The sequence below is a fragment of the Heterocephalus glaber genome, unplaced genomic scaffold (assembly GCF_053883595.1).
Source record: "Heterocephalus glaber isolate CG9 unplaced genomic scaffold, H.glaber_assembly_v1.0 deba00001760, whole genome shotgun sequence".
NCBI lineage: Eukaryota > Metazoa > Chordata > Mammalia > Rodentia > Bathyergidae > Heterocephalus > Heterocephalus glaber.
The window spans coordinates 7,747,399-7,760,815 of NW_028258457.1; the positions used below are offsets into that span (position 1 = coordinate 7,747,399).

The 13,417-nt window shown below is 57.8% G+C and overlaps 1 protein-coding gene across 2 annotated transcripts; it reads left to right on the forward strand.

Moving 5' to 3' along the window:
• The first annotated feature begins 1 nt into the window (after nucleotide 1).
• Znf653 (zinc finger protein 653) lies at nucleotides 2–13,116 on the forward strand. Of its 2 annotated transcripts, XM_004865600.3 has the most exons (9): nucleotides 2–499; nucleotides 2,964–3,007; nucleotides 4,156–4,371; nucleotides 9,632–10,279; nucleotides 10,410–10,584; nucleotides 10,666–10,777; nucleotides 11,480–11,594; nucleotides 12,515–12,614; nucleotides 12,703–13,116. In XM_004865600.3, exons 1-9 carry the CDS (start codon nucleotides 195–197, stop codon nucleotides 12,878–12,880), a joined length of 1,893 nt encoding a protein of 630 aa, XP_004865657.2. In that variant the 5' UTR covers nucleotides 2–194; the 3' UTR covers nucleotides 12,881–13,116. The 2 variants fall into 2 exon arrangements, with proteins under 2 accessions (XP_004865657.2, XP_012921463.2); XM_013066009.3 differs by lacking the exon at nucleotides 11,480–11,594.
• The last annotated feature ends 301 nt before the right edge of the window (nucleotides 13,117–13,417 follow it).

Here is a 13,417-nt window from a genome sequence, read left to right on the forward strand (position 1 = left end):
AGAAAGTTTAACAAAACGAAGTTGACGGAGAGGAGAGTACGTTCGCACGCACGCGCAGCTTCGGCTCCCCAGTCTCCTTTTGGCGCCGCGGGGCAGTGAGAGTCCGTGAGAAATTTCCCGACGGCGCGGAAGATGCGCGCCACTTCCGGTCGGGCTCCTAACAACGGGGGAGGTGGGTAACCAGGGTGGGGGGGATGGCGGAGCGGGCGCCGGAGCCCGAGGCGGAGGCGGAGGCTGAGGCTGAGTCGGGCGCAGGCGGGGAGGCGGTGGCCGAGGAGGGCGCGGCAGGTCGCAAGGCGCGGGGCCGGCCGCGGCTCACGGAGTCAGACCGGGCCCGGCGGCGGCTTGAGTCCCGGAAGAAGTACGACGTGCGGCGCGTGTACCTGGGCGAGGCGCACGGGCCCTGGGTGGACCTGCGGCGCCGCAGCGGCTGGAGCGACGCCAAGCTCGCCGCCTACCTCATCTCGCTGGAGCGCGGCCAGCGTAGCGGCCGCCATGGGTGAGGGGGCCCGGCCGGAGGGAGGGAGGGAGCCGGCGAGGAAGGAGACGCCCCCATCCCCCCCCCCCGCTGGCCGCGGCTACTCTCACCCGCACAAAGTCCCGCCCCCAGCACCTGTGAGCCCCGCCCAGTGGCTGGCTGGGGGCCTGGGTCCCCCGGGCTGCCGGCCCCCGGACGCGCCTGGCTTGCGGCTCCGCCTCCCATCGCTTCTGTCCCCAATCCTAGGCTGCACGCTGTCTCGATCCGCCCACTGGGCGCCCGCCGGAGCTCTGGCTGCCCAATTCTGGGGCTGGCCCCACCTCCGGGCGTTCTAACTACCCAATCCCGGGAAGCCCGCCCCCTGGGCCTGACTCCTGACTCCTGCTCCAGGTTCCCTCAAGTCTCACCCCCTAAAACCCCGTACCTGGCCTAGGACTCTGGACACTCATGCCAGCCCCTCAGGAGGTGCTGGTACCCACAAGGAACTGCGTATGGCCCCATCTCCACCTTAGGCACCACACGCGGGGATCCCTGCACTTCCTGGCTCCTGAGGAGCGCAGGGAGACTCAGGTGCAGAGGAAGCCCTGAGGTAGGTGGAGGCAGAGGATTGGAAATCTCAGCCTTGAGAGGGAGCGGTGTGGATGGAGTTTTTTATTTCCTGCTTTTTTCTTTTCTTTTTGAGATAGGGTCTTGCTATGTAGCCCAGGCTGGCCTCGACCTCCTAGCCAACCTCTTGCCGCAGCCTCCTCAGTGCTGGGGTTATAGGCGTGCACCACCTACCACGCCCAGCTTTTCTCCAGTTTTGTGTGTGTTTGAACTTTTCTTTTTACATTATTTTTTTTTTTCTGGGGATGGAAACCAGGGCCTTGCACATGCTAGGCAAACACTCTACCACTGAGCTACACCCACAGTCCAACATTTAAAATGCTTAACCGAAAAAAAAAAGTCAAAACAATCATCTAAACTCTTACACTGACGCTACTGGGGGCCAGGTGGGGACTGGAAGGCCAGAAGGAAGGTAACCCCTAGAGGAAGGTGCATTAGGATCTTAGGTGCTCCAGGTAGGAAACAGGCACAGGCAGGGATGTTGCTTGCCTAGGGTCATGGAGCCTGCAGCTGCTGCAATGTGGATGTGGAAGAGGAAGGAGGAAGAGGCAGGCCAGGTGGGGTGGCAGGAAAGAAAGGGCGGCCCCACAGCACCTGCTGTCAGTGTGCAGCCAGGGCTGGGGACACTGGGCGCCCCCACCTTGTCCTGGGCCCCGAGGTCTGGAGCGCAGGTCTCCCCCATCTGGGCTCCGAGAGGCCAGGCTCGGCCAGCACTTGGAGGTTCCCGCCGCTGCAAACCAAGTGCCTGGGATGTAGTGGTTTGAAGCTCCCCCCAGGCTACTCTGCTGTTTCTGCGGCTCAGGAGCCGACATAGTTACAGGGAGTCCTTCGCCCCAGCTCCACAAGGCTGAAATCCTGGTATCAGCTACTGGGTCTTCAGATCGAAATCCTTGGGCACGAGACTCCTTTCCATAAAGAGTGTGTTTGGACAGGAGTAACACACATCCTCCCAGACACTATTTATTTGGTGTTTTGAGACGGGGTCTCGCTATGTAGTTCAGGCTGGCCTTGAACTTGTAGTGATCCCCCTGCCTCAGCCTCCTGAGTGCTGGGATGCAGACATGTGCCACCATGCCTGGCTTTTTCCAGAGACTTTAAATCATTTCTAGGCAGCTTAGAATTCCTGATGCAGCATAAACACTGTGCACATACTTGTTCTGTGTTGTTTAGGGAATGATGCCAGAGAATAAAATTCTGCAGGCATCCAGTACAGGCATAGATTTTTCCAAATACTTCCCATGTCCGGTTAGTTGGACCTGAGGGTGCAGAACCAGAGGGCTGAACGTGCAGGGCACGTGTTCCAAGGGTTGGGGACCGGGGGTGCTGCTTAGAATTCTGCCTGCTGCACCGACTGACTCCAGTTCTCCTTCCTGACTTCTGTACTCCCTGGCCAGGGGACCCCAGAACAGCAGCCTCACCATTCTGAGCCTCAGTTTCCCCTCTAAGTGATGGTACCCTACCTCTCTCCAACAGCAGGTGACTGACAGGGACAGCCCGAGCCAAAGGCCAGCTGACATACTGCTGGCTGGCAGGGTGGGGAACGGGGGCAGATAAATAAAAAAGAAGTGTGCTGGAACACACTTGTAATTCCAGCCCTCAGGAGGCTGAGGCAGGAAGATCACCACAAGTTCCAGGCCAGCCTGAACTACATAGTGAGACCCCATCTCAAAAAGACAACAAGAGGGCCAGGGATTTAGCTCAGTGGTTCCGGCACCTGCCTTGCAAGCACAAGGTTCCGAGTTCGATCCCCGGTACCCCCCCAAAAAAAAATAAAAAAGACAAGATAGAATTCTACCCTGGGGCAGATGAGTTGCTGTCGTTGCTCCACAGGGCCCAGCCTTGGCCACACACCGATCCTCACCACCTCTCTCTGTTGCAGGAAGCCTTGGGAGCAGGTCCCCAAAAAGCCAAAGCGCAAGAAAAGTAAGTGGAGGCTCAGGTTTGGGGGGTGGGCAGAGTGGGTGGCAGGGTGGCCAAGTCAGTAAAGAAGCCAGTGTCCAGAGAGCCAGTGTCACGTGTCTCTGCCCCAGGCCACTGTTGGGAGGTGACAGAGCCAGGCTCCAGCTCCGGGGCTGCACGTCTGTCCCCTCAGCTTCTCCTGCGAGAGCCAGCAGGGGCACAGTGTGGCTCTGACCCCTGGGACCATGAGTCTCAGCCTCATCCTGCCTGGTGGAGCCACTGGTTCCCTGAGAGCTGCCCGGTGGCCATGAGCCTCCTTACCATCCTCTGGATGCAGAGACTGGGCTGAGAAATAAAGGCGCTAGGCAGTGCCAGGCTGGAGGGCAGCTGCTTGAGACGTCCCTGGCACCCCATGGAAGACCCTGCTGGGCCCCTCCTCTTCCTCCTCTCCCTCCCCCAAGTATACGGCTCGAACCTCCCTCCCAAGGGGCCGGACCCATCACAGTCACAGGGCCACCTCTTGGCACTCAGTGTGTGCCCAGCTCTGTCCCTGTCTTCCCTCCTGCCTGCCTCCCCAGAAGCCCTGGACAGATCCTGCCTGCCCCTTCCCCACAGAGGCAGCTGAGGCTCAGGGAAGTTGAGTCACTTACCTGAGGCACCCAGCTAGGAAGGTGCAGAGCCGAGATTTGAACCCAGACGCCTGAGCCCTCCATCCCCCACTCCTCACTGCTGCCTCCCATCCCACACAAGAGGGCCCAGCCCTGCGGAGGCCCTGGGGGGAACCAAACCAATCAACACCCCTGCCTTCAAGGATCCAAAGTGCTAGGGGCAGAGGAGACCCACTGGAACAAATAGGCACAGACAAAATGCTGCCAGTAGCATGAGGGCCTTAGGCTCTGTGACCTCAGTACTTAGGAGGCTGAGGCAGGAGGTTCACTGCAAGTTCAAGGCCAGCCTGAACTACGTAGTGAGGCCCAGTCTCAAAAACCAAAACAGTAACAGCTAACAATTACCGTGCATCTCCTCAGTGCTGGGCTCCACTGTTGAGCTTATGTCGCAGTGAACTCCCTGGCAGTCCCTGCTGTCTCCAGGGTGTCTCGCCGCTCTGAGCCTCGGTCTCCCTTGAGCTGGTGCAGGGCTTGGATCAGGGCACTCAGGTGCTGTGTCCTCAGGGCGGCGCCGCAACGTGAACTGCCTGAAGAATGTGGTCATCTGGTACGAGGACCACAAGCACCGCTGTCCCTATGAGCCGCACCTGGTGGAGCTGGACCCCACCTTCGGCCTCTACACCACAGCCGTGTGGCAGTGCGAGGCTGGCCACCGCTACTTCCAGGACCTGCACTCACCCCTGAAGCCCCTCAGCGACTCAGACCCCGACAGTGAAAAAGGTGGGTTCAAGGGACACGAGGGTCTGAGCTGCCCGCCCGCATCACAGACGTGACAGCAGCTAGGGTGACAGGAGCCCTCAGGAAACCTGAGCGGGACAGGCGGGTCCCATCATACCACCCGGGTGCTGGGTGCAGGCTTGGCAAGGCAGACGCTGGCCCATTGCCTCTGATACCATTTTTCTGTGCTCTTTTCTCTGTTTTCTTTTTATTGGTCTGGTTTTTGAGACAAGTTCTTGCTGTGTAGTCCAGGCTGGTCTTGAATTCACTATGCGGCCCAGGCTGGCCTCAAACTCCGTCATCCTCCTGCCTCAGCCTTCAGAGTGCTGGGATGACAGGCGTGCATCACCACACCTGGCTTTTCCTGGCCCTATTTATATTTTCTCCAGCTCTCACTCATGTCTCATTCTCGCTCTTTCCCTCTGTCTTTTTTCTCTTCCACCTCTCTTGCGTGAGCTGAGCCCCCTTCCTGTACCTCGGGCTCTCTTTCTCCTGCTCCCCTCCTCCCACTGTCCCTGTGCCTTTCCCTTCCATAGCCCACTCCGGTCACACGGGGCCAACTGCCAATCAAGGAGCAGAGGGACGCAGTGCAGTGACCAAGGTGCAGTAGGCCCCGGGCAGCAGAGGGGCCCCCTTGGCGGCAGGAGGCTGCTGCTGGCTGGGGGCTGGCATGGCTGAGAGAGGAGTGTGGGTGCCCTGCTGCCAGGTGACCTGCTGGGCTCGAGGGTGGGCTCAGTCACCAGCCCGAGCCCTCGTTGGCAAGCAGCACAGAGCAGGTGGCATCCCAGCTGGCTGAGGGGAAGCTGGGGGCGAGAGGTGCTCCTGCCCTGCCTGGGCTGGGCTCCCAGCACGCAGGTGTCCTGTGCCGTGAGCAGCACCGCCCCGCACGCCGCTCCCTCCGGCCCCACCCCCAACCCCGTCCTTCCCCACAGCCCTGTCCAGGGCCCGGGAGTGACATGAGGTCAGGCTGGGACCAAGCGGTGCCTGAGGAGGCCTCGCACCCCAGGCCACCCAGGACAGCCACGCCAGCCTGGGCCCTCAGAGTGAGCACTATGGTCTGCTGGCCACATCTGCTAAGCATGGTGGCAAGCAAGTGGCCTTGTCCCTGTCCCAGTCCTGTCCCCTGAGCAGCACTTCCTGACTGCCCTGTGCCTGGGGACCTCTCACCGGGACGGGGGGAGGCCGAGATCGCACTGCTACTTGTCTCTATTTATGTGCGTATGTCCGTGTGTGCGCATGTGTGTGGCACTGAGGGTAGAACCCAGGGCCTCCGCACTGAGCTGCATCCCCACCACCTCCCTCTTATTTTGAGACAGGGTCTTGCTTAGTTACTGAGTTGCCCAGACTGAGCTTAAATTTGTGATCTTCCTGCCTCAGCCTCCCAGAGTGCTGGGATTATAGGAGTGAGTCACTACCAGCTAGGGGTATTTTGGGGTTTATTTGTTTGTTGTTTTCTTTTTTCTTTTTTTTTTTTGGTACCGGGGATTGAACTCGGGACCTTGCGCTTGTGAGGCAGGCGCCGTTATTTGTTTGTTGTGAAGCAGTATCTTGTTATGTAGTCCAGGCTGGTCTCGGGTTTTTTTTTTGGTTTGTTTTTTTTTTTTTTGGTACTGGGGATCGAACTCAGGACCTTGAGCTTGTGAGGCAGGCAGCGGAACCACTGAGCTAAATCCCTGGCCCAGGCTGGTTTTAAACTTGCCATCCTCCTGCCTCAGCCTCCTGAGTGTTAATCTCTTTCTTACCTGGAGAGCAGTCCAGGCTCACTATAAAAGCAGACTCCAAAGTCAAGCGCTGGCCCTGTCCCCAGTGCACTCAGTGGCTGCCCCCACTTCAGCATTGTGCACAGAACTCAGCTCACCCTGCAGAACCCAGAACGTGTGGTGTTACTGCTAGCAGAGGGGCTGATCCCCCTCCTGATTCAGGTATGGGCATCTCGTTGGCTGTGTAGCTTCCTGTCACTGTGACAGGTACCTAAGATAATCAGCTTAGAAGGAGAACAAGTTTAATGTTAGCTCACTGCCTCCGAGGTCCAGTCAGGCAGTCATGGCTTTTAGGCCAGTGGAGCCGGGTGGCAGTGGGGGGAGAGTGTGGCAGAGCAGAATCACTGCCCCACTGGAGGAAGCAGGCACCCACCACACCCCCAGGCCAGGTGCCAGGTGCCAGGTGACCGAAGGCCCAGAGGGGTGGTGAAGTGCTGCTCACACAGCTGGACATCCTGGGGCAGCACCTGTGTCATGATTGTCTCCAGAGTGCAGTCCCAGAGCCTCCAGCGTGAGGCAGCACCAGCACCAGCACCTGGCAGTGATGTTAGTTAGGATGCTTAGTCTTTGTCACAGCACTGGTCGATCATTGATTCAAATGTGCCTTCACCGTGTCCCAGGCGGCCTTAGGGAGGGCTCTGCCCAGGGGCCTTGGTCCTCAAGGGGGAAGGAACAGTTAGCAAGATCAGCTGATACAAGACAGAATGCACTACAGGTATTTTGGGAAAAGAAAAGCAAAAGAGAGGCCCCCTGAAAAGATGCCATTTGCTGAAGGGTCTGTTGGAGCTAAGGGGTCCCTCAGGGTACCAGGGAGAGGGAACGGCAAGTGCAAAGACCCTGAGCCAGGAATTTGCCTGGTGTCTCTGAGGAGCAGCAGATTAGAGAGGAGAGGAGTCACGGGGTGACCGGGTAGGGGATGATCACGCAAGGGCATGTGGCCACAGTGATGGCTTTGGCTGCTATACCTGATGAGTTGAAAGGATTTTGGAGGGAATGCAGACCACAGTAGTTTGGTTCCCCCCACAAAGTCCAGGGTCCTTGACCCATAGGCTGACTTCCTCCTGGGGACTTGGGTTCTTTCCATCCTGTAGCTCCAACCCTCCTTCCAGATCCTGGTTGGCTGGTATGGATAGAGAAGTAGAACGCCCCCATCTGCTTCTGTTCTATTGGCTGGAACCAGCCATGGACCACACCTACCTGCTCTAAGGTATGCTGGGAGATGTAGTCTGTCCTGGTGCCAGGAGGAAGTGGTGGGTTTGAGCACAGCTTGTTTGTTGTTTGTTTGTTTGTTTGTTAGTTTGTTTTTGTTTTGGTACCGGGGATCGAACTCGGGACCTTTCGGTTGCAAGGCAGGTGGCGGAACCACTGAGCTAAATCCCCAGCCCCAGCACAGCTGGTTTGTGATGAGCAAGTCCTCAGGAGCCAGGGGACCAAGGAGAAGGGACTCCACGAGGATGATGGGACTGTGACCAGTATCTGCCGAGGGGGGAGGAGAAACAGTTGGACTGTGGGTGGATGAATTTTGGATGTATCCCCAATGATTTTTGCTGACAGATTGGGAGTGGGCGTGACAGAAACTAAAGTGGGGTAACCCCAGGACTTTGGCCCAAGGAGTGGACACAGAGCTGCCACCTGCTGAGACGGGGACACCTGTGAGCAGTGTGGGCTCTTTTGAAGGGGAGATTCAGTGGGGAGGAGCTGGTGTGGCTGAGCTGTGTCTGCGATGGCTGTAAGATCCCCAAGTTGACAGCAGGAAAGGATGCAAGATGAAGAAGTCCAGGGTCTAACAGAGAGGCCCTGACTATGTATGTGTGTGTAAATGTATGTATATATGTATATGTGTATGTACATACATATGTGTGTGTGTTATATATGTATGTATGTATTCAGGAATATATATGTATGTATGTATTCAGGAGCTGGGCTCAGTGCTACACACCTGTCATCCCAGCACTTGGGAGGCTGAGGCAGGAGGATCATGAGTTCAGGGCCAGTCATGGACTACCTGGCAAGACCCTGGCTCAAAACAGCCAAAAAGAAAAAATGGTTGGCATTTTGTATCAACAGGTTCCATATCTGTGGATTCCACATCTGTGGTTTCAACCAACCAGGGATCCAATATATCTGACAGGGGCTGGGGATTTAGCTCAGTGGTTCTGCTGCCTCGAAAGTGCAAGGTCCAAAGTTCAATCCCCAGTAGCAAAAAAAAAAAAAATATATATATATATATATATATTATAAAAGGGTCTGGGATTTAGCTCAGTGGTGCCACCTCCTCCCTCGCAAGCGCTAGGACCCGAGTTCGATCCCCGGTACCAAAAACAAACACAAAAAAGCAAACCTTTGTGTGTATGTGTGTATATATATATATATATACACACATATACACACACACACACATACAACATATTAGGTGTTATAAGACATCTAGAAATGGTTCAAATTCTACATTAGACCTGGGCATGGTGGGGCACACCCCTCATCCCAGCACTCAGGAGGCTGAGGCAGGAGGACCCCCGAGAGTTCTAGGGCAGCCTGGGTTACATAGTGAGTTCAAGGCCAGCCTGACTGTATACCAATACCCTGTCTCAAACAAACAAAAAACAACCTCTCCATTAGTGTATGCATGGGTTACAAGGAGGCACTACACTGTTTTATACAAGGGATGTAAGCCTCCTTGCATTTTGGTATCCAGGAAGGGTTCCTTTCCCCTACGGAAACCCAGGGACAGCTGTTTCGCCATCACCTTCAGTTCTTTGCACAGAGCTTCCAAAACTCCTTGAATTTCCTGAGTTATGGCAGGGTTTCGTTTTCCAGGCACCCCCTTTAGGACACCTCTAAATCTGTGCTAATGAGGTGATTCAGGGTGAGGCCCCTAGGCACCTTCAGGGTGGGAGCTGATCCCCCAAGAGCCAAACACATCCTCAGGAGGGTGAGGCAGGGGATTGCAAGTTCAAGGCCAGCCTGGGCATCTTTGGGAGGCCCTGACCAAAACAAAAGGGTTGGGGATGTAGCTCAGTGCTTCCTGGGTTCAGTCTCTAGACAGACAGACACACACACACACACACCCCAGACATATGATTAGGGCAGGAGCTCCCAGTCCCCCAGTGGCAAGGACTAGTCAGGGGCTGGAGACTGCAGTTCAGAGAGCCCCCGGGCTGGTGGGCATATTGAGGCTTCAGGAGGGTGGCACACTCAGGATGCACGGAAGCCCTACACCCCTCCCCTCCATGCACTGCACATCTGTTCCCTGTGGCTCCTGCCAAGTTGCACCCTTCACTGTAAAGGTGGGATGCTGGAGAGAGTGCTTTGCTGAGCTCTCTGAGTTATTCTAGCAAAATATGGAACCTGAGAAATGGGTCACGGAACCCCCAACTTCCAGCTGGCCGGCCAGACAGGGTAGTCTGGGGCCTGCAGGTGGCATTGGAAGCAGTGGGGCCTTTCGGCAATGCCATCTGCTGTCACCACTACCATCACTACTGTCCCCTTTCTTCTCTCCACAGTGGGCAATGGCCTGGTGGCCGGAAGCTCCGACTCGTCCAGCTCCAGCTCCGGCTCTGACTCCGAGGAGCCCCTGGAGAGCCACCCAGCCAAGGGCTCCTCAGTGCCGACTTCGGCGGTGGCAGCAGCAGCAACAGCAGCGACAGTGGTGGTGCCTCCCCCCAGCCCTGTGGGGAGCAGTGGGCTCATCACGCAGGAGGGTGTGCACATCCCTTTCGACGTCCGCCACATGGAGAGCCTGGCCGAGCAGGGGGCCCCGCTGTGCCCCAACCCTGCAGCCAGCAGCCCCGAGGCCCTGGAGGCGGTGGTGTGCGTGCCTGTGCCGGTGCAGGTGGGCGCGGGCCCTGGCGCCCTCTTTGAGAACGTGCCCCAGGAGGCACTGGGTGAGGTGGTGGCCAGCTGCCCCGTCCCAGGCATGGTGCCCGGCTCGCAGGTGATCATCATTGCAGGCCCTGGCTATGATGCCCTCACGGCTGAGGGCATCCACCTCAATGTGGCTGCGGGCAGCGGCACCCCCAGCAGTGGCCTGGGCGAAGAGGTGCCCTGTGCCATGATGGAGGGCGTGGCGGCCTACACCCAGACAGAGCCCGAGGGCAGCCAGCCCAGCGCCATGGACCCCACCTCTGTGGCCAGCATCGAGACCAAGAAAGGTCTGGGCGGCCCCGCTGTGGCCCCTGCAGGGGTTGGGTGGGACCTGAGGGGAAGGGAAAGAGTGGCCCCAACACAGGCTCCTGGACAGCCCTCATCCCCCATGGACATCTGCCCTGTGTCCACCCATAGAGAAGGAGGACCTGTACATGCTCAGAAAGGAGGAGGAGGAGCTGGCAGCCCCACAGCTGGCAGAGCTTGCGACGGTGCCTGAGAGCACAGATCCCGAGGCCGAGGTGGACGGCGAGGAGCTGGACGGCAGTGACATGTCCGCCATCATCTATGAGATACCCAAGGAGCCTGAGAAGTGGGTGCCAGGGGGACGAGGGTGGGGCGAGGCCAGGGGCGGCTGGGCTCGACATCCTGACACCACGCCCTTCCTCCCCAGGAGACGCCGGGGTAAGCGGTCTCGGGTGATGGATGCCGACGGCCTGCTCGAGATGTTCCACTGTCCCTACGAGGGCTGCAGCCAGGTCTACGTGGCCCTCAGCAGCTTCCAGGTGAGGCCGTGCTCCGGGCCAGGCTGCCTGCGCTGGTGCCCCAGCCTGGGGTTTGTCCCTGTGACCTCCGCCTAGCCGGTCACAAACCCACGTCCAGCCAAAGGACTTGCTGGACATCTTGTCCTGCAGGACAGGCGTGGCAGCAGGTACTGAGCGGTGAGTGTGTGCAGGACCATTGTGTGGGTTAAAGAGTAAGATCAAAGGAAAGGGGCCGGGGATTTAGCTCAGTGGTTTTGCCGCCTGCTGCGTAAGTGCAAGGACCCAAGTTCAATCCCTGGTACCAAAAAAAAAAAATCAAAGGAAAGAGCAAATGAATCGAGTGCCCCACAGGCAGCTTAGCACCAAGTCAGAGCCCTTGGTGGGGCTGGAATCGAGTCCCAGCCCTGCCACTGCCCACCTGTGAGACATTTGCCCAAGCACTGAGCCTCCGGAGCCTCAGTTTCCCCATCCACAACTGTAATGAGCAGGCCGTTCCCAGGGCTAACTGACACTGCAGCTCAGAGCGTAGCATTCGGCAAGTGCGTGGTCAGCGGCTCTCTGACCCTAGTGATGCCCCTGGGAGTCTGAGAGCTGGACAAGAGCACCCCACTTCACTGCTCTAGCCGAGGCTGGCCCATCCTGCCTCCCCGATACCCCATCTCTCCCCACCCTTGGGAGCCCCTCAGATGGGCCCCACACCCATTCCCACCCCTCTCGCCCTAGAACCACGTCAACCTCGTGCACCGGAAGGGGAAGACCAAAGTGTGCCCTCACCCTGGCTGTGGGAAGAAGTTCTATTTGTCTAACCATCTTCGGCGGCACATGATCATCCACTCAGGTCGGGCCCTGGGCTAGGTGGGGACACGAACGGGGCCCTGGGAAGCACTAGAGCAGGCAGGTCACAGCCTGCCACTGCCTGGCTTGGAGCCTTGTAAGCTCAGCCTCACAAGTCAGTGTCACTGCTAGAGATCACATGGACCTGGGCGAGAGGTGACTGTCCCCTGTCCGCGCCAGGAGCAGGTTTCGTATGGGACTTAGGGACAGGGCATGGACAGTGAACTGCCTTCTAATAAGAGTGCCTGCTGCTGTAGCCTTGTTTTGTGTCTTGGTGGTACTGGGGACTGAAATCAGGGAACCCTGAGCTACATCCTCAGCTCTTTATATTTTTTATTTTGAAACAGGTTCACCAAGATGCCCAAGCTGGCATCAGGCTTTTTTTTGTTTTTTGTTTTTTGTTTTTTTGGTACTGGGGATCGAATTCGGGTCCTTGCACTAATCAGGCTTTTTTTTTTTTGAACCTCCTGCCTCAGCCTCCCAGATTGCTGGAATTACAAGCATGTGCCACTCTACCTGGTGGTTGATTTTTTAAAAAAAAATTTTAAAGTACTCCTTTTTTTTTTTTTTTTTTTAGCTGAAAAAAATATTGTTTTAAAAAGGCAAAGCAAACACTCTGAAATACTGAATGTCAGAGGTGACACACATTGGGGATAAATTCAGACCCATCTCAGGTTGGCACTTCGTACTCTGTGCCCTTCAGGGACGGGAGTTCCAATCCTGGCTCTGCTTGGGCTCGAGGCTGGACGGTGGGTGACCTGCCATTTCACATCATCATCTGTCATTGTTAGAAGGGACAGTGGCTCTGGCAAGAGGTGGGGTCTGGCCAGCCTGCATCTGCTGCTCCTGCCTCTGCAGCATGTCATGGTCACCCCGCAGCCCCTCCCAAGGCCAGCCTCCTCAGCCTGTCTCTGCCACCCCCAGGTGTCCGTGAGTTCACCTGCGAGACCTGCGGCAAGTCCTTCAAGAGGAAGAACCACCTGGAGGTGCACAGGCGCACGCACACCGGGGAGACCCCGCTGCAGTGAGTGCCAGGCTGGGACTGGGAGGGAAGGGACTGAGGAGGGCCCCGCCTCTGACCTCGCCATGCCGCCGGCTCCTGGTTCCTGCAGGTGCGAGATCTGCGGCTACCAGTGCCGGCAGCGGGCGTCGCTCAACTGGCACATGAAGAAGCACACAGCTGAGGTGCAGTACAACTTCACGTGTGAGCGCTGCGGGAAGCGCTTCGAGAAGCTGGACAGCGTCAAGTTCCACACGCTCAAAAGCCACCCAGACCACAAGCCCACCTGACCCACAGGACCGCTGACCGTCACCCCTAATTTATTTGTCCACCCGGACACCATGCCTGGGACCCTCGGGGGGCCACCTGGACCGAAGCTGGAAGGAGGTGGCCTCGCCCCGCCCATGGCCAGCACCCCTGGGCAGCTCCCCCACCCTGCCCTGTTCACCTTGGAGCTGGCGCTTGGGCCGCGCTGTTGGAACTGTGTGGAGAGAGCAGAGCAAGATTAAAGCGGGAGGAAGGAGCAGCCCTTCCCTGAGGCCTGGTTGATTGGGAGACCGGCGGGGCCCCTGTCTCAACCCCACATGCCACATGGGACTCTGTCCTGAGGGTCCCTGGGCCTAGCAAAGCCCGGCACAGCTGCTGCTCCCCCGGGGCTGGGGGTGGGGGACCCGGGAGGCCACCAGGACTCTCCATGACTCAGATCCTGGTGCCTACTCCTCGTGTCATGGAACATTCATTCCCCACCCTCAGCTCCCGGAGGAGTTGGGGAGATGCTCAGAAAACCCCCAAATGAGACATCCCCAGCTAGCGCCAAGGAGTGACGC

Coding starts and splice junctions, on each gene's coding strand:
- Znf653 (XM_004865600.3), top strand. CDS start 195: ATGGCGGAGCGGGCGCCGGAGCCCGAGGCGGAGGCGGAGGCTGAGGCT. Junction 500..2,963: donor CAGCGTAGCGGCCGCCATGG/GTGAGGGGGCCC, acceptor TCTCTGTTGCAG/GAAGCCTTGGGAGCAGGTCC. Junction 4,372..9,631: donor AGACCCCGACAGTGAAAAAG/GTGGGTTCAAGG, acceptor TTCTCTCCACAG/TGGGCAATGGCCTGGTGGCC.